General features: G+C 39.9%; 2 protein-coding genes across 2 annotated transcripts in view; both read left to right on the top strand.

The window, feature by feature from the left end:
- Positions 1-4747: 4747 nt before the first annotated feature.
- hrh1 (histamine receptor H1) lies at positions 4748-6376 on the top strand (the record flags this gene model as incomplete). The annotated part of the gene is made up of 1 exon (XM_083892601.1): positions 4748-6376. One exon carries the CDS (start codon positions 4748-4750, stop codon positions 6374-6376), a length of 1629 nt encoding a protein of 542 aa, XP_083748727.1.
- Positions 6377-9601: 3225 nt separating this feature from the next.
- The window catches only part of atg7 (ATG7 autophagy related 7 homolog), a 53966-nt gene continuing 38073 nt past the window's right edge, over positions 9602-25494 (top strand). Inside the window, exons 1-16 of the mRNA XM_083892349.1 lie at positions 9602-9632; positions 10430-10622; positions 10815-10869; positions 11035-11152; positions 11262-11339; positions 11477-11593; positions 12208-12348; positions 12446-12534; positions 13917-14038; positions 14944-15034; positions 15171-15315; positions 16173-16331; positions 19160-19354; positions 21005-21250; positions 22344-22459; positions 23249-23324. Of these exons, the coding sequence (XP_083748475.1) occupies positions 10451-10622; positions 10815-10869; positions 11035-11152; positions 11262-11339; positions 11477-11593; positions 12208-12348; positions 12446-12534; positions 13917-14038; positions 14944-15034; positions 15171-15315; positions 16173-16331; positions 19160-19354; positions 21005-21250; positions 22344-22459; positions 23249-23324 (1920 nt within the window). The 5' untranslated portion in view covers positions 9602-9632; positions 10430-10450. The remainder of the gene's footprint in view (positions 9633-10429; positions 10623-10814; positions 10870-11034; positions 11153-11261; positions 11340-11476; positions 11594-12207; positions 12349-12445; positions 12535-13916; positions 14039-14943; positions 15035-15170; positions 15316-16172; positions 16332-19159; positions 19355-21004; positions 21251-22343; positions 22460-23248; positions 23325-25494) is intronic.

Below are 25494 nucleotides of genomic sequence, written 5' to 3'. Positions count from 1 at the left end.
GCCTTCCTTCAAAACTTTTTCATTTCATCTTATTATATTTGTTCCCTACTGCTATACCATACGCTTCCTCTCTCTTGTCCCTTTAAAAGGTGTTAGGGCCTTCGCTCGGAAGCGTGTTTTTATATGCCCACACCGCAGGAAATGTCTGATCGGCCTGAAATAACTGAGAACACCTGCGAGGGAGTGACATGGATCATATGTCAAAAAAAATTGAAGACAGTGCCAAAGCCATATTATCTTGTTTTCACAGCTAATGCACAATTATAACCATCACTCTCTAAATGTACCTTGCAGTACTTGGCAGAAGGATATAATGTTCAAATGATGTATGTCCTTTGGCAAGATTTTTAAATTAGTCATGAAAACATAGACAAAACAAACATGTGCAATTAGCGCCAGAGAAAGAAAGTAAAAAAGCTGAGATGGGATGAAAATAAGTGAAACCTGCAGTGAAACACTGAGGATGTGAAGAAACATGTTTGTGGATGTTAGTCCTCAGGACACAGTCAGGTTCTCCATTCAAGTCTTTAAAGGTGAAGTAAGTAGTTTATAGTGCCATCTAGAGGAGAGGCTGAAATTTACAACAAAGAACTGCTGCTCTGCTCACCCCCTCCCTTCCCTGAGCGCTACGGTGTCCTCAGACGGTCAAATGTCGTCCTCGTCGTCTTTCTCCGTGTCAGCAGATGAGGTTCGTGAGGCGAGGGAGAGGGCGGAGCTACCGCGGCCGTAGCAGACGAAGCGGAGAGAGAGGAGGCGGGACTTCCGCTACAAGTAAAGAGACGCTTGATTTGTTCTCTCGCGTTTGTCCTTATAGGCTCCGGTAGAAACATGGCGTCGTGGCAATGCAACCGCGGCCCGCGACCATGTTATTTTACATGACTTTTCGAAACACTACGAAAATGAAATAAAGAATATTATACAGCAACTAGACAATGCAGGAGCATATAATATGTATACAAAAGTGGATTTTGGGTCATATAAACCCATAAATACTACACAGTGTCCCTTTAAATGTATGTCCACTGTCATCATATAATAATTAGGATGTTCCCTCTAGAACTTGCAGTTTAGGCTTTGGAGAAGGAATCCCAGGTGGCCACAAGAGAAGTTCTACACTCTTAGAAATAAAAGTGCTAAGTAGAACCATATAAGGTTCTTCAACCTCAGCCCTTGTAGAAGGACACTTTTGGAACCCTTATTTCACAGAGTGTAGCAAACATTTGACAACTCCGAATGGAAACATCAGGGCTTAGCCCAGAAGATGTTGAGTCGAGGACAACTGCAGACCCTGAGTAAGAAGACTTTTGGGGACACTTCCCTGACACCTCATTTCATTAGAGGTGGTCCAGAGGGTTCTTGGTGGTAAGAAGGACTGACTGTTGTCAACAATGAAACAAGTATTGGATCACTTGTAATAAAGCAGGGGTGTCAAACTCAGTTTAGTTCAGGGGCCACCCACGACGCAATTTGATCCCAAGTGAGTAAAATAATAGCATAATAACGTTTAAACAACAAGGACTCCAAATCTTTCCCTTTGTTTCAAATTTACTACACTATATTTATTATTACAGGATATATGCAGGAATCCTGAAGTTAATTTCAATACCTTTGTAAGACCTTCTCAAAATATTTGAAGACCTTATCACCACTTCAACAACACAAATTTAACTCATAAAACAGTTTGAACTTACATTTCACGTGTCTGACGAGTTTGGAGTCTATTTCGTGCGATTTTGGATATTATTTGGCACCTGCACATCGTTGTTTTTAACAAACGCGGGGAGGAAAATAAATACATCCATGCATACTTTTTGCAGTCAAACTCTGTGGACAACATTTAATACCTCACGAAATCATAATTAAGACTTTTTTAATACTTTTTAAGGGCCTTAATTTTCCCAAAATTGATTTATCAACTTTTAATACTTTTTAAGACCCAGCGAACTCCCTGTGCGATATATATATTGATATTGTTTACTAAGCCTAAGTTTACTATGTACACATGTGAATTACAACTTACAGATCATAGTGGATTTAAAGGGACAATATGTAGTATTTATGGGTTTATATAACCCAAAATCCACTTTTTTATACATATTATGTGCTCCTGCATTGTCTAGTCGCTGTATAATAGTTTTTGTTTCATTTTCGTAGTGTTTCAAAAAGTCATGTAAAATAACATGGTCCCGGGCCGCGGTTGCATAGCCACTGTTAGCAGCGAGACGCCATGTTTCTACCGGAGCCTGTAAGGACAAACGCGAGAGAACAAATCAAGCGTCTCTTTACTTGTAGCGGAAGTCCCGCCTCCGCTCTCTCCGCTTCGTCTGCTACGGCCGCGGTAGCTCCGCCCTCTCCCTCGCATCACGAACCTCATCTGCTGACACGGAGAAAGACGACGAGGACGACATTTGACCAGCTGAGGATACCGTAGCGCTCAGGGAAGGGAGGGGGTGAGCAGAGCAGCAGGTCTTTGTTGTAAATTTCAGCCTCTCCTCTAGATGGCACTATAAACTACTTACTTCCCCTTTAACACCTTAAGCTACAAGTATCTGAAAAAAAAAAAAAGTATTTTCACAAATTTATCCTGTGGGCGTACGTTTGACACCACTGCAATAAAGCTTTTTTTCTTCTGTAAAAACGTTCAAAAGTAAACTTTCCCCCTTTCAATGTCTCTGTTCTACACTCTTGGAAATAAAAGTGCTAAGTAGAACCATATATGGTTCTTTGGCTTGTCCTCATAGGAGAACCCGTTTTGGCTCCATGGAGGTAGAACCTTACCAAGAACTCTTTTAAAACCCTTTATTCAAGAAAGGGGGTTTAAAGGGTTCTCTGGATCAAAATGGTTCTTACTGGAACCATAAGTGTTACCAAGAACCCTTTTTCAGAAGCAAATGGTTCCAGGTAGAACCTCAGCCATTGTAGAAGGACCCTTTTGGAACCCTTATTTCTAAGTGTAGTGTCAAACTTCTAATTTGACACACACATTAAGTATCACCAGTCCTTTCTGGACTTGGACTAATGTGTCTTTATTGTGCACAGCATGTAGTGTGATGTGCGTGGGTATAGCAATAAAGTTCAGAAAGACAACCATTCAATCACTTTAAATGTTACCCGTAAAAAAAAAACACACACTGAATCAGTGAGTCACTGCATTTCTTCTTCAAATACAACTTTTTTTTTCTCCACCATAATATTCACACACACACTATCTCTATCAGGAGGTCTACAGTAATCCCCACCCCGCACACGCACACGCTCACAATGTGCGTGTGTTCTCGACTGGGTGAAACCCACGCACTGTCTGAATCACGGCGCTGCGCGAATCATCTACCGTGTCACTTTTGTGGTGAGGTGAAAATCCATTTTTATGACTGTACTTGTTCACGTGAACTCCAAAGTCTGTGTGTGTGCAGCCCGAGGAGGAAGAGGAGGAGGAGGAAAGAAGAAGAGCTGCAGTTTTTTAATTCTCATACAAGCGCGTGTCCGTGTTAGTCCATTTCTGATTTCCACTCCGGGACGCAATTAAACTGGAATAAAACCGGACTATTTTGGGAATTAGAGAATTCATATTTAGCGGTAAGTCAATTTATTTATTTATTTTTCAATGTTTGGCGACATTTATTTCCATGTTTTGATCCGATAAAGTGTTTACAGATTATCTATTGGTTTAAAATTTGAGGAGCGTGTATAAGTTTTTTATTTTTTGATCACAACGGACCTGTCGCAGTTTGTCGAGCAGGTTGCTGACGCGCGCTCACCGCTTCGACATCACGTTAATAGACAGACTCCACCAGGGTCTCAATGAACAGACAATGGTCGTTAAAGATAATCACATTGACCTATAATTAGTGTCCTATAAATGTGATTTCCTGCCCTGGATGTGATAAGAAACCCCTCATGTGCTTCTCTCACGCGCAGAACACGCAACAGGTCAATGTTGTTCATCATCACCTTGTGATTTGGAACTTTTCAGGGGAAATTCGATGAGTAATAAGAGCCCTAAATATTTATATTTGCACTATTATATACACACAGAGGCTGTATATAAGGAGAGTGATCCCCTAAATGGATTGATTGATTGATTTTTTGCTTATTTAATTGGTGGAGCCAAGGGAGTGTCAAAAAAAAGGCGTACAAGAGCAAAGAAATGTTGAATCTTTCATGCAGCATTTGGTCCATCTTCACATCTAAACCAGGATGACAGTTAAGAGTGAGTCACTTTCTGACTGAGCTCTGCTTAAATAAAATTAAAAAAACAAGCCTCTCAGTCCACTGTCTATCCTGGGTTTTCCATTTGTGAGTAAGCAGACATCATTCGAGAGATAGCGAGATAGATAGGAGTACAGCCTTGGTTTTTTTTGCAATCACACAGTCAGATTTGCCACCTTCCCCTTGTGTGAGTGTCGAAGGAAGCCAGCTGGACAGCGAAAGAGAAAGAGCAGGAGCCATTTTAAGTCCATTAAAAATGTAAATTACCCAAATGAACGCAGAGCACAACGGACCATCGTTCATGTTACAAGTGGTTCACTGTTTAAAAGTTCTCACTGTTAATAATTAAAGCACTGCTTTGTGTTTGTTTTTCTGTTTTTTTCCAGGTGTTTGGATTGAAATCCCAAATGGACGACGGATCAACGCCACAGACGTTACGTTTTCAAAGGATTACTTTTTGCCCACTGGTCGTGGTACGGACACTTTGGCCCAGAAGATTTACGTGATGCGACCGGATTTACGGGCGTCCATGTCAACGATGATGGAGTCCGGTCGGTCAGCTACCGCAGATATTCCTCCTCAGCTCAACAACAGCAACCGCAGCTGGAACGGGCTTCTCGACGGCGACTCGCTGAGGCTCAATGACACCCTGACCCAGCACGACCGCTTTCATACGGCGCTGCTCGGGGTCTCTCTGGGTCTTCTCTCTCTGCTCACCATTTTTATGAACCTGCTCGTCCTCTACGCCGTGAAGAAAGAGAAGAGCCTCCACACTGTGGGGAACCTCTACATCGTCAGCCTGTCCGTGGCAGACCTGATTGTAGGGACCACGGTGATGCCTCTGAACTTGGTGTATTTATTGGAGGACGAATGGAAGCTGGGTCGGGCCGTGTGCCAGTTTTGGCTCATCATGGACTACGTGGCAAGCACGGCCTCCATTTTCAGCTTGTTCATACTGTGTTTGGACCGGTATCGCTCCGTCAGGCAGCCGCTCAAGTACCTCAAGTATCGAACCAGAGGAAAAGCCAGCGTGATGATTTCTATGGCTTGGCTTTTGTCGATGATGTGGATAATTCCGATTTTAGGGTGGAGGTCCTTCACACACGTAGACCTGAAACCCGAGGAGGAGAACCAGTGCGACACAGATTTCCGCTTCGTCACGTGGTTTAAGGTCATCACCGCCATCTTCAACTTCTACGTGCCCTCAATTTTGATGCTTTGGTTTTACACGCACATCTTCTTGGCTGTGAGGCAACATCTGAGAGACAGGGAGAGAATCATCCATCCCACAGATTCTTTTGGGGAAAACGAGAATGACGAAAACGCGAACACGCCCGAGAATAACGACTCCGTATTACCCGAGAGGGAGACTCCACTCAAACACTCCAAAAGACAACACTTGCTGGACCAGAACACGCTCGATCAGACCTATTCCCTTGAAGATCCCGTGAAAACCAGATCTGCTCCATCTACCTCTCACAGAAAAATAGTTGTAACGTGCCAGCAGACAGCGTTGCTCACCATGTCAACGCAACGACTCAGAGCGACACAAAAGGCAAAAACGTGTGCTCTGATTCCTCAGGACAAGCGACCAGATGCTGCCATTCCTGTGACGCAACACCCGCTGCTGCAGGACACAAATTGTCCAGAGCCGAATTGCGAGCACAGACCTCAAACGTCTTTAAATGAGCGTCACGTGACGATGCCAAACTCGGTTAGCGGCGTCTGCGATATCAGTCAGCTCTCGGACGTGCAAAGATACACGTCCGCGCTCTACAGCCACTACGACCCCAGTCGCGCCGTGCCCTGGACCGATCGACGGGTCGCAGACGCCAGACTGGACCCAGACGGCGCAGCGACTCTGAGACGGAGTTGGCAAAAGTTTATCGACCAATCACGTCAGCGCATCCAGAGCCTGAGGATCCACAAGGAGCACAAAGCAGCCAAGCAGCTGGGCTTCATAATCGCCGCTTTCTTGCTGTGCTGGATCCCGTACTTCATAGCGTTCATGGTAATGGCGTTCTGCAGAGAATGTGTGCACCATGACCTGCACATGTTCACCATATGGCTCGGTTACATCAACTCCACTCTCAACCCTTTCATATACCCGCTCTGCAACGGGAACTTCAAACGGGTCTTCAAAAACATTCTGAACATTGGTTTGTAATAGACTGGAGGCGTCTGTTTACATCCGATTTACACGTCGTTTGTTTTTTCATCGTGAAAGATGTTAATAAGTCAGAAAAAAAACACAATTCTTGGCTAGTGTCTACGGTGCTTTAATACTGTATGTTGTAATCAATTGTTTATCGTTTAACCCTTCTGTGGAGGGAAGGTTTTTTTAAGTGATTAAAGTTATTTATCCCATATCTTCTACTCTGTTTTTTTCTTGTTGAATCGGTGCATGAATCAGCAAATCTAATATGTAAAGAAAAAAAAAGCTTATAGGTCATTATTGGCATATAAAGAGCAAATCCTATTTCACAATGTTGTGCAAAAGCACTCAAAATTGATATGGTATTGATTACATTAGGGAAACAAATGCTTTTACAATTTTACAACCTTTATGACTACCTCTTATTTTATTTTATTTTAACTGTATATTGTTCTTATGACTTCCTTTATGTCTCCTTTTATGATTTTATGTTGGTGAGCCGAAGGCAAGTTTCCACCTTGTTGGATGATAAAGTTCTATTTTAAACAATCACCCAAATTGCACTCATGCATCAGATCTACAGAAGAAGAACACACAATATGTATTCCATTAGGAAAAAAAAAAACCTATCCTAATCCAACTGTATTCCAGATCTTTAACATTTGAAATAATGTCTGACATGGGGTTTGTCATCATTTTAATTGGCTAATGTGGCTAAAAGAAACACCTAATGTTTCCTGTGTATAATGAACACACGCAGCCTGGTTTGTGAGTTACTCTTTAAATAAACAAATCAGCGCTGGGTGGAACTGAGCTGGAAGAGGTGCTGTGAAGAAGTGCGTGCGTGTGTGTGTGTGTGTGTGATTGCACTGAATACATCTCCGTCAACAACACGGAGCCAGAATCAGAATGGTGTGATGTTTTCAATACCTGCTAGTATGTGCAACTAACTGCACACTCACTGTAAGTCATGTCCCACTGAGACGGCGCTCATTTCATTTTGGCACTTGCCACTTAAAGGTTTGATGTAAATTGTATGGACATTTCTGCACATATGGTTTTTCAAACTGTAGTCTTAGCGCCCATCAATTCCCTCGGTTTTATTAGAGGTGCATAAGAATAAATGTCTTGGTTGGCATTTTAAATCATTTCTCTAACATTTAATTGTGTTTAAATTATGACAACCAGGGGGTTTGCAAAGCCTTACCTGAAATAATACTGCCATAGACTTGCAAGCTCCAGTATCCCCAGAGGAGGTTGAAGGTAGAGATGAGCCAGTATGATATTAAGTATTGGTCCGATACTGCTTCTCTGTGCACAGACTGTAAAACATTTAAATAAAAATCAGCATTTTGTAATATTGTGCTCTGCGTTTTTTGCTTCTGAGAGAAGAATGTGTGTAACACAGTTGGGGAATTACAATTCTGTGTAATACAATACTTAGCAATGCTGTAATGAGTATAATTATTTCTGAATCATTTTATTGAAACACATCCAGAAAATACCAAACAAACAATGAAACACAACTGACATTTGCATTATTGTTACAACAATATTAAAATAACTATTTTGATGATTCAAACAAACGCGTACACACACAACTAAGGAGTGCAAAAAAGGTGCGTGTGCTGCATTGTTGGGTCCGATAGAGTCAAGAGTCATGGGGACATGATTAATTCCATCTAGGCTACATACATACACCTTTAAATGTTCAATTTGTTTATGCAGCCACAAATCACAAATTTTAGCTCCATGAGCATGTCATCAGAGCAGGCAGTTCTGTATTTTTAATAATAGCTAAAGAAACACCACCACCACCATCAGGGTTACCATGGAAACTATAACACCATCACCAGAGTTTGTCAGGATGTTCACTATTTAGAGCCCCAATACCTGTACAAACTTTTTCAGATGATGTGGAAATGCAGAGCATGAACAGTATACTGTATGTACTACTTGTATCTCTTATATGAAAGTGTCAGCCTTCATTTCCTTTAATGATTGACTTAGGGAGGACCTCTGCACTGTTTACCTCTTGCTCTTCCTTTATTTAACATGTTCCTTTTTATTTGCTGATTGATTTATAGTACATGATTTGAAAATGAGGATCTGTGTTTCTCAGATAGCTGCTCATCAAAGTTTAGGGTATTTAAGGTGGCTATGTCATCGTGTCGGATGTCAAACTGCATTGGTATTTGTGGAATATGGTATATCGTCAATAAAAAAATTAGAGACACATGAAGGAAAATGTAACTGGCAGAAATGGCATCACATTTATAGAAATGTCATCTCTCTTGTTTTTTTACATGGTGACTTGCTTTTAATGAATGCACATTGATTTATCACACAAAATAAAGAGTTGTCTATTTGGGGTTTGGGGATAAAAAGATATTAAATTACTATAATGATTCAGTGTAAGACAGAAACCTACAAAACGTAACTATAAGAGACAATAAATAGTAGAATGTTTTGGTGTGAATTGTGAATATTTACATAACAGTTCAACCTAATCCACAGTATAAAGAAGGACGATTTAGATTTTTTGGTTTGTTTAGAGGTACGAACTATACAGTAATTGTATTGAATTTAATAAATGACAGAAAAAGTACAAATATATATTAAATAACTATAAATATAATTAACATATGCATTGTTTATGTAACTTGGAAAACACACACAATGAATTAAATGTCCATTAATTCAACCGTTTCATTATGGTAGCTGAGGATTGTGCGTTTTTCCTCAGCAGTGTCATTTTGAGACGGACCCTAACTCAATGTGCTAAAACACCGTACAGGTGGAGCTAACTTCCCATTTCCCTGTAAACTTCAAATGAAAACGAGCTCGTGATTGCTTCATAACGAGATCGTTACGTTGATAAATGAGCCTTTGTATATTATATATTGTACATTTAGTCGTCACTTCTCCTGCTGAAGGCGGTGGCATTAGCCGATCCCTGACATAACAAGTGACTTTACACGCGACAGCTTCACATCCTGGTTCAGCGCGACATGAAAAGAAACGGCGCGTACAAGTTCCTGTCAGTTTTCTCCTGCTTTATCGTCGTCTTTTCCCTGTTTCTGTTTTGGTCCTTCATAATTTACTCGATGGTGTTTGCACCGTAAAGTACCAGAGGAGACAATATTTCTACCGGCGTCCGTGGCTAGCCAGTCGAGGCTAGTAGTGTGACGGGCTACTTACCCACAGTGCATTGCTTTGTTGACAGCGTGTCACATGATCAGCCTCCCCCAGGAAGTAAGGATTTCTGGTGAGTCAATTCGTCTTCATATCATTTTGGCAAAGAAAAGCGTGTCTGGTTTGTTTTTCGTTAAACCGGACAACCTCAGACTTCATATATTGTGCCGTCTTTATGTGTTTTACTGTGTGTTGATGACGATCGCGTTTAAAAAAGACTGTTAGACGAGATTTAAGCATTTTTCTTTCACGTGAGTCTGTGTGTGGACTCACTCCTCACTCACTTAAAGCCTTAAAGTATCAAAGCCTAGACACATCAAATATGGAACTGAAGCATAGATTAACATTCCCAATTAAGATCCAACATGTTTAAAGCAGGGGCATTCATTTAAAATGAAGAGAGGTCCAGAAACAGACAATGCCCAGAACATCAAATTATTCATTTGTAATCTTAAAGATCTACATTTTAATATGTGTGTCTTTAACATCTGACTAAAATGCTGCAACGTTTGGCCAATTCAGGTGTTCAGATGTTTATACTAAACATAATTAAATGGTTAATGTGTTCTGTGTGTTTTTTTTATCACAATTATGCCTTTATTGTGTTTATGGAAAACAAAGCTAAAGGAACAAAGGCATAAGAGACAGCCTTATGCTGCCTTAGCAGGGACTAAACTCATTTCAATACTTAGCATGGACAGGAAAAGACAAAAGAAAGCATTGAGTGGAGAGCAGTTTCATTCTCCAAGTGGATTGGTCAGTTAATCAAAGATGGTTTATAATAGATTTAAAAAAAAAAAATGTTGTTATGTTTATAGCACTGAAGCTCATATTATGCAAAGACTTAACAATCAATACAATGTGTTGCAGTGGCCTATAAGTGAAGGTGCGATGGCCTCTGACCCCAGCGGAGCGGCATCGCCGCCTGCCGATCTCAAGCTGCAGTTCGCTCCCTTCAGCAGCGCTCTGGAGGCAGGCTTCTGGCACCAGCTCACTCAGAAGAAACTCAATGACTACAGGCTGGACGAGAGCCCCAAATGCATCAAGGGATACTATTACAACGGTGAGCAATGTGGTCAGACGAGGCGCTCGTAAATAATATAGCAATGGTTTTTCTGGTGATGTTTTTTCATTACATGCATTGTTATGTAGCATCGGGCATTTATACAGGCTGTACTTTGGAGGACAATATGTTTAAATAGATCAAAATGTTTTAATTAGTTATATTAAACTTTTTCATTTTTTCATCCTAAAGGTGACACAGTCGGTTTTCCCACACGCCTGACTTTGGAGTTCAGTGCATTTGATGTGTGAGTATGGTGCAATGCATTGCCTATTGTCTACATTAACATTATTATTATTATATCCTGTGTAGATTTGGTCAGCCCTCACATTAGACAACAACACGTAGCATATACAGTGCATTTATTTAGTTAACAGTATAAAATGTTTATTGATTTCTGTTTTGTTGTTAGGGATGGTCCAACTCCAGCTCATTGTTGTCCAGCTGTTGGAACACTGTACAACACCAACACGCTCGATGCCTTTAAGACCACAGATAAGAAGGCTCTGCTGGAGAAGGAAGCCAAAGAGGTAAAACGTGTGAAACTTATACCTTAATAAAACATATCAGAAATTGCCGAAAAAGTCAAATTAGACTATTGAATGTATGTACGTTTTCATCTGCTGCTGTCATCTATAGATATGGGATGCCATACAATCTGGGGCTGCATTGAAGGACCCTTCCATCCTCTGTAGATTCATTCTACTGACCTTTGCAGTGCGTACAAACTATATATAATAAATGTGTTTATGTCATTTAATGACATGCTGATTGATTGTTTTTCTGTTTTGATATATTACATGTTCGCATTTTCTAAATCCTATTTCTTGACCATCTTTTTTTTTTTGTTGCAGGATCTGAAGAAGTACCATTTCTATTACTGGTTCTGCTTCCCTGCACTCTGCTTCCCAGAGGGGATTAAGGTTGTCCAGCCGCCCTCTGTCCTTGACCAGGTTTTCTCAGAAAAACAGGTAAGATATTATTCAACTATTATTATAAATACAGTTCGCTGTTTCCTGATGGTCTATACTGTATGTTAAATATTTGATATAATCCCTGTTTATATTTCAATTTCTCGAGGTCATTCCAATATTCCTAACCTCTTTCCTATGAAACAATCTACAGGTTATAAATCAGTATAATCAAGTAAAATGCTACTAACAGCATGAACCCTCCTCCCTCCCTTTTGTCTCTTAGTCTCAACATACATGAATACACAAGTTTTAGCTACTAAACAGATATTTTTTTTACGTAGAAAATTCTCACATAGAGCAAATTCTGTCTCGGATTATGTTATTATCCGAGGTCCCTCTACATTTGTATTTGTTTGAAGGGAATCTACACAGAATCATGTGTTTATTAAGCACATATCAGCCAAATGGCATAGGTTGAAGTAGAAACTGTAAATAAATATCGAATAAAATATCTCTGTATTGTGGATACTATGCCTCAAAGAAGCTCATGTGTCTGACCCTGCCACAAGTTACGATAAAATATATATTTGACTGACCTTTTCAACACTCTGAGATGGACACGATTGACGTGCGGAGCTGTGTACACCTGCTGAGGCCTCATTATGTTGCAGATCACAGCCTTACAGGAGGCACACGACGACCAGTGGGTCAAAAGAGGAGCAGGTCCTTACTTTCTCATGAAGTACACGGACACAACTGTTCAGCTCGCTCCCCTCGGAGACTGGGATGCATTCTTCACAGACTCTAAAAAGGTAGGCGTCCAGTTCTATTCACAAATCTTAACAATCGTGACTTTGCTCACAGTTATCTCGTATGATGCTGTATGTATGTGTGTATGGTTTTTCCCAGGTTACCGTGGGTTTCTATGATCCGTGCACACTGGCTCAACATCCAGGCTGGCCTCTGAGAAATCTACTGATTCTCATAGCTACCAGATGGTAAACCCGACTTGGATGTTTCCCCCTATGTACACAATATATATTCCTTCATGCATACTTTCCTTTTTTTTTATGACCGTTAACTTTCCCTTTATATTAGTATATAAATATATTTGAAGCACGCTGCTGTTTGCTGCTTTATTTATTATCAATGTGTCCCCCCCCCCCCCCATCCATCACAGATTTAGAATACTTTAGAATATTACTCACACAGACAACATAAACAACATTAACACAAATACCAAGAACAGGAGGGGGAACATACAGGCTAAAAGAAACAAATGTGTTTTGAATGAACACATAGCTCGCTCGTGTAAACATCTCTTCAGGAGGATAAACACGTAATACTCCCACATTTGAGTCGGTGAATCTCTGCAACGTGAGACGTTGAGGTAAACGGTGAACGATGACGCACCTGGAAGTTCACATTCATTTTACCAGAGAACACGTACCTCATTTTATCTAAAAAATGTTATCTAAAATATGATGACAAGAAAACACAGTTGCTACAGTTATCTGGGAATTCACGAAGACGTTGTTGCGTCACATTTTCACAGCGCATGATCGGCGAAGAATGTGAATAATTCTCCCTGCCTGTGGTGCCGAACGTTTCACTGTAATGTAATTAATAAGTAAGCGCAGGACAAACCTCAGATATATACACTACCGTTCAAAAGTTTGGGGTCACCTATACAATTTTGTTGTGTTTTCCGTTAAAAGTCACACTTTTATTCATCGAAAGAGTTGCAAAATGGATAGAAAATATAGTCAAGACATTGGCAAGATGAGAAATAATGATTTTTATTCCAAATAATCATTTTGCCCTTTCGTCAAAGAACCAGCAAAACTGTTTTCAGCTGTGCTAACATCATTGCACAAGGGTTTTCTAAATCACCCAATAGTCTTCTAACGCAATTAGCAAACACAATGTACCATTAGAACACTGTAAATGGGCCTCTATACACCTATGTACATATTCCATTAAAAACCAGACGTTTGCAGCTAGAATAGTCGTTAATCACATTAACAATGTATAGAGTGTATTTATGATTCATTTAATGATATATTCATTGGGAAAAAAAATGGTTTTTCCTTCAATAATAAGGACGTTTCTAAGTGAGTCCAAACTTTTGAACGGTTATGTATATTTTTTTATGTCACAGAGCACTTGCCAGTTTTTCCTGGCATTTGTGCTAATATTGTTAAACTCCCTTCGGGTTCAGTTTGGCAGCAGTGTTTTGTGTGATAGGACAAATTTGCTTATTTTCAGAAAAAATTGGGTTAGGGTCATTTTATTGTCATTGTGTAACTCTCTTGTGTGTGTGTGTGTGTGTGTGTGTGTGTGTGTGTGTGTGTGTGTGTGTGTGTGTGTGTTGTGTCAGGGGGTCTAAGCTGGACACCGTGGAGGTTCTGTGTTTCCGGGACAGAACCCTTCAGGGAAGCCGCTCCATTCAGCACAGTCTTATCTTCCAGGTCAAACTACCTGAACTTTCCAACAACTTAGGTAATCTGGCGAACCTTAACGCGCGTGTCTGGTTGTGTTTGTCGTGCACACGACATCATCGTGATGTAACGCGGATGTGTCGGTACGCCCATCTGTCTTTGTCTGTCTGTATACGTCCATCTGTATTTCCCTTTCAAGCCACACGAGAATCTTGCACATCTTCTCTGTTATTTTTTGTATCTGTTGAAAATGGGATGAAAGCAATTTAAATGGTAATGACCGAGTTGATAAGGGGGGGGGTTAGATCTGTGATCTGTGAAGGTTTTTGTTGAGTTTAGAGTAGGTGTCTCTATTTACCTCAGTCTACCCCTTCAGCACACTGTGGCTTTTAATTAAGTCGGTGACAATGTATTCATGCATTCTGCTCGGATTTGCATACGTAAATGGTGATTTGGTGTCGTTTTGAAAGCAATAAAGCGATCCTGAGTGAGCTCTGCCACCAATTAAAGGTAAAATAACATAGACTTAAGGTAAAAAAAAAAAAAAGAAGAGATTATTTGACCATTTTAACTGACCAACATCGTCCACTCTTTACTGTGTGCTGCATTAGCACGACAGTGAAGCAGTTTACACACAAACTCTGAGAGAGAAACCTAGAACCTAGAAACCTAGAATACGTATTGGTATACAGTACCTGTGCCAAATACTGAATTTAAAATGACTCTATCTGCGTTTCTAATGACTCATAGTGGCGCATATCACAGAAATGAGTGTAAGGTAAACGGAGGTAAACAGGCTGGAGAAGACGATGCCAGCAAGATAATGGACAGTGGTAAAATTAACTTATCTGGGGCATATTGAATTCTTAAATTAGACGTATTTCAATTTGTTTCAGTGTTTTGTTTGTGAGCTCTCACATAGTAATGTGTCAAGTTCATTGTACCCCCCATTCATGTGTTTTCCAGGGTGTCCAAAGAGTGTTGGGTGGGAGAAAAACCCAAAAGGTGCCATGGGACCCAGGATGGTGAACCTGAGTGAATGCATGGACCCAAAGCGGTAAACTAAATAAATCATGTTTGTTGATGTGTGTGTGTGAGTGTGTTCCTGGATGTTCTGAAATGAACATCATTGTCTTGTGCAGTTTGCACAGTTGTGACATTGAAGGGCACAATGTTCTCTTGACTGTTTCCAGGCTTGCAGAATCCTCAGTGGATCTTAACCTGAAGCTGATGAGATGGAGGTTGGTTCCTTCCCTAGATCTGGACAAGGTGGTCAACACAAAGTGTCTCCTGCTGGGAGCTGGGACGCTGGGCTGCAACGTAGCCAGGACTCTTATGGTAAGGTTGGAAAAAACGTAATGTATGCAATGTAAAAACAAAATGCATTGAAAGCAATGAAAATAGCATATGGGGGGAATGGTCTCTGGAGTGTGAAACTCCTCCAGTGTCTCGTGGCAGTGAGCCACTTAAGTGTGACACTTAAGACCACTTAGAACTCATTTTCCACACACCCTTTAAACCTGAACAAGAGACGTCTACTAGTTTAAGTGGGACTTTATCTCCTGTCCTGGACCTCCAGAGGAGATAAAGACTAGGGATACAATTAAATAAAGTGGAGCTCTAAAGGTGTAAATAAACACATATTTTGTTTGCAGAGATGATGATTCAGAGATGATGACATGTGACCAAACAGGTTCTAAAGCAAATTATACACCTGAGCGTTTCAACACTGAAACTGTCTCTGACTTTATCAAATAAACAAGGGGGAAGACTTTTCTAATGTTGCTTTGTGAGTGTGTTTTAACAATTATCTGTAGTTTTTGTTGTTACCTTCACACGTGGTTACCGTACATCTGTATTCACATTCAGAATTAAGCCAATTATTATTGAGAAAAGTAAAAAGCATGGCTGATTATCACTAAGCCTCTGCCAAGTGTTTACAGACTTTAATAGACATCTCAGTTCATTACTGATTAAGGCTCTGCTTGATAATTATTAACTTGCCTATCGAGGGGAGGTGCAGTCGCAGAGGTTTCTGGCTGATTGATAAATAAGAATACATTAGCAAATATCCTTTGTCTCTTACAGAAATGAATCCAGAATTTCTTCTTATCTGTCATTTGCTTTGAATTCACAAAAACAAATGACAAAAAAATATGAATATGTGTTTGGTTTTTTTTCTTCCTTTTCTCAAGGGATGGGGAGTGAGACACATCACGTTTGTAGACAACGCCAAGATCTCGTACTCCAATCCGGTTCGGCAGCCTCTTTACGAGTTTGAGGACTGTCTCGACGGAGGGAAGTCAAAGGCCATGGCTGCTGTTGACCGACTCACCAAGATCTTTCCAGGCGTGGTGAGTGTCGATTGTCCATGAAGTCAATTTAAACTGCTCAAGCTGCAGATTGTTTACACCTTTACAGATTGTTTACACCGAGTTAAAGTGTACGTGAGATAAGACACAAGTCTATCTCACGTACACTTTAACTCACACTGTATTAAAATGTATGTCTGTGTGTTTGAAATGTAATTGGCAAAGCATGCAGAAAAAATAATGTCATGATACTTGCATGGTAATAAGAGTGTTTTCTTTAAAAAAAAAAATTTTTCAGATTACAAAATTATCTAGATTTTTTAGGCATTATTTACATTTTGATATAATCAAAGTAGGATAAAATGATGGGTAAGTTAACAATGAAAATTTAGCACAAAATGTGACAGAATTGCACAAAAACTCTCTTATTGTCTCTAATTCAACTGTACTAGGCAGTAATTCTCCTTTATCCACGTCTTCTAATCTTGTTTTAATCGTTTGCAGCATGACGTTGAACTCCTTTTTGATTCACGAGGCGTTTTGTCTTAATATCTTTACATGACATGCATGTCGACAGTCCCGTGTCATTAAAGCGAAGCGTGGTCTGAAACGAAATGTTTACCTCCTGCGGAACGTCTCGTCAACGTTTGATTTCTGATGAAAATTACTCGGAACAGCAGGCATCGCACACACACACACACACACACACACACACACACAGAGCTCTCTTTCACACACACTTTGCACCGTCTGAGTCACTCGCTGTGTGATCTGCTCGGCCTTATAATACAGTTTTAATGTTACTGACCTTGCAGAGCCTTCAATCAAAACTTGGTAAGAGACGTTATTTTCTTAGATGAGATGACATGAACCTGTGATTTACCCTCTAACACACACACACACACACACATACACATACACATACACATACACACACACATACATATACACACTCATATATAATAGACACAACTTGTCCTGAACTTGATATCCAAAGGTTTATGTCTGCAAACTTGATGGATGTCCCTGTGGTGTCAAACCTGTGTGTCTGGACACTTTGTCTCTACATTAGCTGCATCCATACCCTTTATTTTCATCAGTGTGGGCAGAGTGTCTGATTCTCTTCCCCTCAATGCTTGTTTTTTTTACTACAAACACAAGGTGTCAGGTGTGAAACGAAGAAAAAAATGTGGACATTGTGAGCAGAAAGCACATAAATGCATTAAGTCGCGAGGACCTGGTTCAAACTAGGTCACCAGGGTTATTTCGTCCGTGGTCAGAAATGGTTTCAGATATCAACAGGGACGCAACCACATTGTTTTTGGTGAAAAAAAAAAAAAAAGAATCTGATAACCATCCCTGCAGCTTAGCGACGCTTACATCATCATGAAATGTAAATTCAAGAGTTTAACAACTCCCACTCACGAGATGTGGCGAGTGAAGGTCCACTGATTCAGTAAAAGTGACATTTCTTCTCCCACCTCGTCTCATGTGTGCCATTTGACGACAAAATTGCTCTTGACATTTTGCATTTGCCTCACAGTCGAGTCGGCTCTCTCTCTCCGCTGGTGACGATCACACTTGTACAATGCGTGTTTGACACAAAGACCGTTTTTGACTTCGCAAAAAGCCCAATCAGATTTGTCATTTTACCTCACAATGTTTCATTTATCACAGATTTTTTTTTTTCTTTTTTTTTTTTTAAACCGACGTGGTGATTTTGAGATTGCATTGTCTTGAACAGGAGAGCCAGCTGTGGTAATTTCACAGCATTTGATTTCATAATACGACGCTGTCACAATGCTCTAGACGTCAGGTCTTTAAATGTGCTAGAAGCTTTTTAGCTTTGGCCTTAATTCCACAGTAGAGCTTAATATTCAGTCACTTTCAGATCAAACTCATGACTAGAAACAAAGGCAACATTTTACCTGTTCTGTTTTTGATTGTTCTGTCTTCTTGTCAAATTAAAGGTTTAACCCGATTTAAGATTTATTTATACACATCTCGATAAATTAGAACATCGTGGAAAAGTTCATTTATTTCAGTAATTCAGTGTATTATTTAAATTCAGTACACACAGACTGAAGTATTTTACGTCTTTGGTTCTTTTAATTGTGATGATTTTGTCTCACATTTATCTAAAAAAAATAGAATATGGTGAAAAATGTTAACTATTTGAGTTGAATTTCTGAAATAAATGAACTTTCCCATGATATTCTCATTTATTCAGATGCACCTGTATATAGTAAATGGTAGGAATAAAACTATACTTTATACTTAATATACACACTTCATGCTGTTGATTACTAATTTAGACTCTAATCCAATCCAACTTTATTTATAAAGCACTTTAAAAACAACAACAACAACCGCTGGAACAAAGTGCTGTACATCAGCGATAAATAAAACAAATAAAATATACAAATGTGTGACCTAATAGACTGAAGAACAAACAATAAAACATACAATAGAATATTGTAGAAAATAAAAAAACAACACAAACTAGAAAAGCACTCGGAGAGCGCAGACCGCCAAGGCAGCTCAGCCCCCCACAAAATAGTGATAGCGTCTACGGATCACTCCCAAAATGTAATCACTTGTTCCTAGTCCCATTGCGGACATTTCCTGAAAATTCCATCCAAATCCGTCTATGACTTTTCGTGTTATGTTGCTAAAAGACAAACTCCGGTGAAGACATATACCTCCTTGGCAGAGGTCAATAAACGAGTCATACAATAAATCTATAAAAAAGATCAAAACCAACGTCTCATACTGGGTCAAAAGTATGTAAGAACTTACTGCCCAGTTCTTACATACTGGGCAGTAAATAAGAACTGTATTAATTGTCGTCTTTTCCGTCCTCCTTCCAGAATTCCAAAGGATACAACATGAGCATCCCGATGCCGGGTCACCCGGTGGATTTCTCCCAGACGACTCTCTCCCAGGCGCAGCGGGACGTCGAGCAGCTGGAGAAGCTCATCTCGGAGCACGACGTGGTTTTCTTGCTCATGGACACGAGAGAGAGCCGCTGGCTGCCCACGGTGATCGCCGCGAGCAAGAGGAAGGTACGGAAAGGAACGACGCGCTGTAAAATATGTACAACGCCACACACGGTGTGTCGCACGCGCTGGTGGGAGTGAGGTTACAGGTGTCGGTAATTAAACGTCCGCTTATCGTAGGCTCTGTGTAAACAATGAGACAAATGATGTGTGAAGTGGTAGCGGGTGCTTCTGGTGATGAACGCTCGTATGAATAATACTATAATTATGTTTACTCGTCCCATTTGGCAAAGTGTTAACGCGCCTCTCAGCTTTTTGTTTTTACAGCAGCTTAAAAAGCTGTCGGACAGGCAGAGAGCACACCAATCTACTAGATTGTAAAAGTGATCATTGTTTTTCACATCACTTTTCCATTTAACAGCATTTAACAAGTTTAAGAAACGCTATATATATTAGACGTTTTTGTCCACTTAAATCTACTGGGACATATTATGCTAAATCAACATTTTTAATCATTTAAATCCTTATATCTGGGACTATATGGAGGTCCTATCAGTCGGCAAAGTGTGAAAAAAGATGACTCGGTCATGTTTTTGTGGTCCTCCTCAGTCTAAGTACAGGAGATAAAACAACGCGATGTTGACTTCCGCGCTCACTGGGACGTCACAATGCGCTAAATTCCTGGAATTGTTGTCTCACGGAGCTCCGATTTGTCCGTAAAACACGCGAGAGTGCAGACGAGGGCAACGGTATCTGAAAACCGCAAGTCCGCAAAAAGTTCTATTCTTGGCTCCACAGTGCAGCACTGAGTTCTACACAAACTTCCAGCCTCAGAGGATTTATCTGTCCAATGGATACATGTTATATATGACGCCAATGTGCCTGCTAGAGCCTACAAATGATCACTTTTCCAAATGCTAATTGCTCTTAGCTCCCAGTAGCCTCTGTGGCTGATGTCATTTCCTGTCCCTTAAGTTTCGTTTTTACTTTTTTTTAAGGTGGACCTAAAGAGATACTACTGAACAGACCATTCTGAACAGGGCTGTTTTGGCAGAGTGATTGAACTGCTGTGGTGCTTCATCCTTATGGTATTTCGACCAAAGCATGTCACAGACATGTTCATTAGGACACCAGGGAACTAGGTTAACTTGTAGAAATAGGGTATAATATGACCCCTTTAAATTCTCACTATATCATATTACAGTAAGAGTTTTATCCTCGTTTTAAAAAAAAAAAGAAATCACATTTCCAACAGGTGACTCTGGTCAACGGATGCAGTGGGTGCAGAGGCACAGTGCATCTCAGTGGCGGTGGCTCATTTATGACATCAATTCTATTTCACTTTGAGCCAAATCATGATATTTAGCCGTTTAATTTCTCTACCAGGATATTGAAACGTTATCTCATGGAATCAAATCAGCTGCCGGGGGGCGATCTTAGATCATTTGTTTTGAGCATCTTTGTCTGGCTCCAGCATTTTACGACATCGTATTTAGGTAGATAAGCGCATTTCTGGCTGCTCGTTAGGTTTTCTTAATGGCTTTGTTGTATAGTTTTAGACACCAGTGTATTGCCTGTATTCATGTTTGATGTCATCTGTGCATTGTTTGAGTAAAACAAGGCGTTTTTAGTTCATTTTATTTATGTGATGAGTTTGCCTGTGTACGTTTAGTCTATCACCATGATTAAGCACATTTGTGTTTTGTTTTTTTCCAGCTCGTGGTGAACGCCGCTTTAGGCTTTGACACGTTTGTCGTGATGCGCCACGGCCTGAAGAAACCCCCCGTCACTCAGGACGTCTCCGCAGCAGGAGACTCTTCCTCTTCCGGATCTTCTGCCTCGTCCACGTCGTCCACGCCAGCCGGCTCTGCGCCCTCCGTGCCGGGGTCCTCTCTGTTCTCCAACATCCCCGGGCACAAGCTGGGCTGCTACTTTTGTAACGATGTCGTGGCACCGGGAGACGTAAGCAACGTGCAATTCATCCGTTCACTCGTATGATAAACGCATATCGGATAGAGCCTTTTTTGACGTCGCAAATCGTCAACAGTTTTTATATTATCGTTTATTCAGTGCACGAGTGGGAGTGCTGTAGTACATCCTGTTATGACAGCTCTTACACAGAAATTGTCACCCAACTTCCCGTCAACTGGATTGCTTTGGTTTTTTCCAGCGTGCTGAAATTTCTCTCTGCAGCACTGCCCACATAACAACGACACATAAAACACTAGCAACTGCCGGTAAACACAGCATCCGTCAGCTAGAGAGACACAGATATTTGTGGATTGGACTTATATTTTTTAATATTCATTATTTCTGACACATTGAGTCTTGTGAGAAAAGCGTTTTCTTGTCATCCACATTCGTTGTCTCGGCTCTGGTTCTATGCCATGACCTTCTAATAAGAGCATTTTTTTTTTTTTAAGCTATTCATCAGCTATTGTAGTAATTTGTTAGAAACTGTGCTGTAAATACCATGCGCCTCCAGCCTGCTGGCAGCAGGTTCTAAAAGTATTAACATATGAATAAGAGGCAGAGTCTTCTCTAAACTCTAAAATGTGAGATTAATTAGAGTCTGGTGAATGAATAGGACACAGTGTTGTACTATAATGTGATGATTAGATCGGTTTTTGTGTTGTTTTTCTATTATGATTGAAGCAAAATGGTAACTTTGTCATCATCACTGTCATTGTTTAGTTCTTATAATGAAGGTGAGGATTTAAATTTGAGCTGGTTTTTGTACAAGGTTTTCATGGTTCAGGTTTCTGTAATTATTTCACTTCTGTGGTTTTCTTTTTTTTAAACAATTTTTGGCGGCTGGTTCAAACGTCAGTATTTTCTGTTGATCCGGCTCTTTTGTGCAGTGTGATGTGAGATTCAATGGTTCATTGTTCTCTCCTTCAAAGGAAAAACAAGGTGAAAAGGGAAGGCTTTTTTTTTTTTCTTTTTTTTTTACACCAATATATTAACAAAACCAAAAAAAAACGAATTGAGATAGAACATAAAGGAGATCATTGCTATTATAATATTACTATTTTGTTTATTTGTGTGTAAACAGTCGACCAGGGATCGGACCCTGGACCAGCAGTGCACAGTCAGCAGACCAGGCCTCGCCATGATTGCTGGAGCCCTGGCTGTTGAGATGATGGTGTCCATTCTGCAGCACAGTGAGGGGTAAGTGGGTCGATGTTTAAAACAACAATACAGTTATGTCGTCGTAGTTATAGTCCTGCTACGGTTGTTCTGACATAGAGAAGCAAATGCAACATATTGTGGCTCAAATTGATCATAAATCCAGGTCTAAACCCTTGTTTTTTCTCAGGGTTGCCTTTACATTTGTGGCTCATAAACTTTCAGTCAATTTCACTTGCTTATTTTTACTTAAAGAAACCGCACTGCAGCTATGATCTTAGTACACTAAACACATTATTCAGCCCTGTTGGTCATAGTTCACTTTAATGTACTTCAATGTCATCCTGTATAAGCTTAATATTTCTGAATTCAAATTGTGTTTGTGTCACGTTTCCTTCTTAAGGCCCTTACATTTGCTCTCATGGAGAATTTGAGATCCTAACCATGGGGTTAAGATATATATGAGGATTCATTTTTATGGCAGTTTCATTTGTTATTTGGGGACATTTACTGTGTTTATATGTCTTTTTCTGTATGTTATTTTAACAGGAAAGTCCCATTGAGATTAAAAAACATTTTTTTTCCAGGGCGTCCTGGCCAAGAGGCAGAAAAAGTTACAAAGTTCCAATATAAAAAAAACAGTTACAAGTAAAGGATGTCGTCTCAAGCGCTCTCAGCCTGGATTTAAAAGCATGCAAAGAAATCAGTTCAATTCATTTTCGGTCTTTGTCCAACTAAAGTGTTAATTGCATACATTTAAAAAGATACGCAAGAATGGTATTATTTCTTTCTAAAAAAAAATCATATTTTTCTCTTTATCTCTCCATCCAGAGGCTACGCAGTGGCCAGTAGTAGTGACGACAGGATGAATGAACCTCCCACTTCTTTGGGTCTAGTGCCACATCAGGTGAGATCTGATAAAGCTCTGGAACACACACACACACACACACACACACACACATCCTATATTCCATGTGTTAAGGGAAGAGCCTGCATTGCAAAAACCTGGCGCTGCCTCGATCGTGTTGCGTCGCTGCAGTAACGCGGAATTCTATTTACGATCGTGCATCATTGCAATGTTATGACAATCGAAGGCTGAATAACGGGCAGTGTTAACGTCAGTACAGCGGGATCTGAGAATGAAGCGTTTTGACTTTATATACTTGCTCCCACTCATGCAGTTGCTATAGAAATCTCACTGTGGTTTCACTGACGTTGCTTCGACAACAATTACGAAGCTTTAACGAAGGTTTTTTTAGCCAGTTTATGAATTTTTCCCATAAACTATATTGCAAGAGATTCACAAATACAGATGTTTTTGTACACAATATCTGTATTTGACAATAATCATGTAAAGTTTTCTGTGATAGTTGTTACAGTGGTGGCTGCCTAGCTGTTGTTGTTTTGCATAATTTTGTTCATCATTAAAGTATAATTTATCATTAGAGTTGTCAGCATGTGAATCCTCGATTTACATATACGTGGTTTTAAAGTACTTGTTACAAGCCCGTAGTAAAATTGTACTCACCGTAGGTAAAATTTGTTTTTTTTAGGATATAGCTTATAAGAGCAGTAATTAAGAATTGAAGGGAGATGATTTCATGGATGAGTCTCTCACAAAAAAAAAAAGACTGGATTATTATGTTTCAACCCACAAGTGACAATGTCCAAGTTGGTGACTGTGACTAAGGTTTGACGCACACTGAATAGAAACAACACACTAAAATAGCTTTGTTTGAGTGAACCGACAGGATCCATGTATTTGTGTCCTCATCACAACCTGAGAAGTTTAATGGCTCTGTTTTTAATGAGAAACAATTATTCTAATTGTTTGTGCGTTATTATTAGCATAAGAAGAACATTGTCTGAATGTATTTGCGTAATATTATCATAAATCTAAAGCCATAGTCTGTGGAATACCAAGTCCTCCTTTATAGTTGATTAAATTAAAAAAAAACTGTCAATAAACAAGTGTGATAATTTAGCATGAGATGTCGCTCTCATGTTCTAATAATTACCAAGGAAGTTAGAAATGTGAATTAATATTTTACTTAGGATGCTTTAAAAGCTTTTATTAATAATAATAATAATAATAATAATAATAATAATAATAATGATAAGCAGTACTGAAATAATGATTGCATATTCTGGACCGACGTGGTTGCTGCTGGATAGAGGGCGACTGCAGCTGTTTAAACTGTGCACTCTTGCTTACTTAATGTCCGCGCACACTTATCTCACCACTTCCATTTGCATCATCATCAGTATTCATCACCTCCCCGAGAATTTGAATCTCTGCCATTTGCTCGACTCCTCCACCGCTGCTGCTGCTGCTCGTGGTATTTTGACCAAATAATCCAGAGGAAAATGGCATGCAAATAGTGTGTGTGTGTGTGTGAATTAGTAAAAGTGAGGGAATGAGATAATGATGACTACGCAGAATTGCAGACAACATATTATGCATGAGAGTGTGTGTCCGTTTATTCCGCAATCACCTTTCATCACGCGCCGTGGTCGTTCGAGGCTGCTCGCAGTTTTTTTCCGCGGCGTCACAGTGACATCTTGTGTCGATACGTACTTATTGTACTTTATTTACCTAAATATGAGGCTGAACATTTGTGAGAAATGTCATCCTGGAGCTGTACATAGATGTATTGCTATCCAATGTTACAAATACAGTGTATCTGTGTCATTTTAAGTTGATTTCAGTATAAATGAAGCTGCAAAACTGAGGGTTAAGTGCTTTTAAAACATATTCATAGGATGTAAAACATCAGCAGGTGACTTTTTTTGTACTCATTCACCTCTAATCATACCTAGAGTCCTTAAATCTTACCTAGAGTCTCTCCTTGAAAACAGAATTACTACTCGTCCATCTCACTCTATCACAAACATGTGCTGGTGTGACTCGCTCACTGTTTTCACCTCATGTCCATCTGTACCGTCTCCGTCTGCAGTTAGTCTCTCAATTCCTCTGTCCCAAATGTTTGTTTTGTCTTTGAATATTGCATTTTAATTGAATTCAGCAGCATCTAAGAAGATAGGGAGATAAAAATATCAAAAAATGAATGGAACAA

Source organism: Microchirus variegatus (assembly GCF_963457635.1).
Source record: "Microchirus variegatus genome assembly, chromosome: 7".
NCBI classification, from domain to species: Eukaryota; Metazoa; Chordata; class Actinopteri; order Pleuronectiformes; family Soleidae; genus Microchirus; species Microchirus variegatus.
This window is presented reverse-complemented; position numbering and strand designations above follow the sequence as displayed.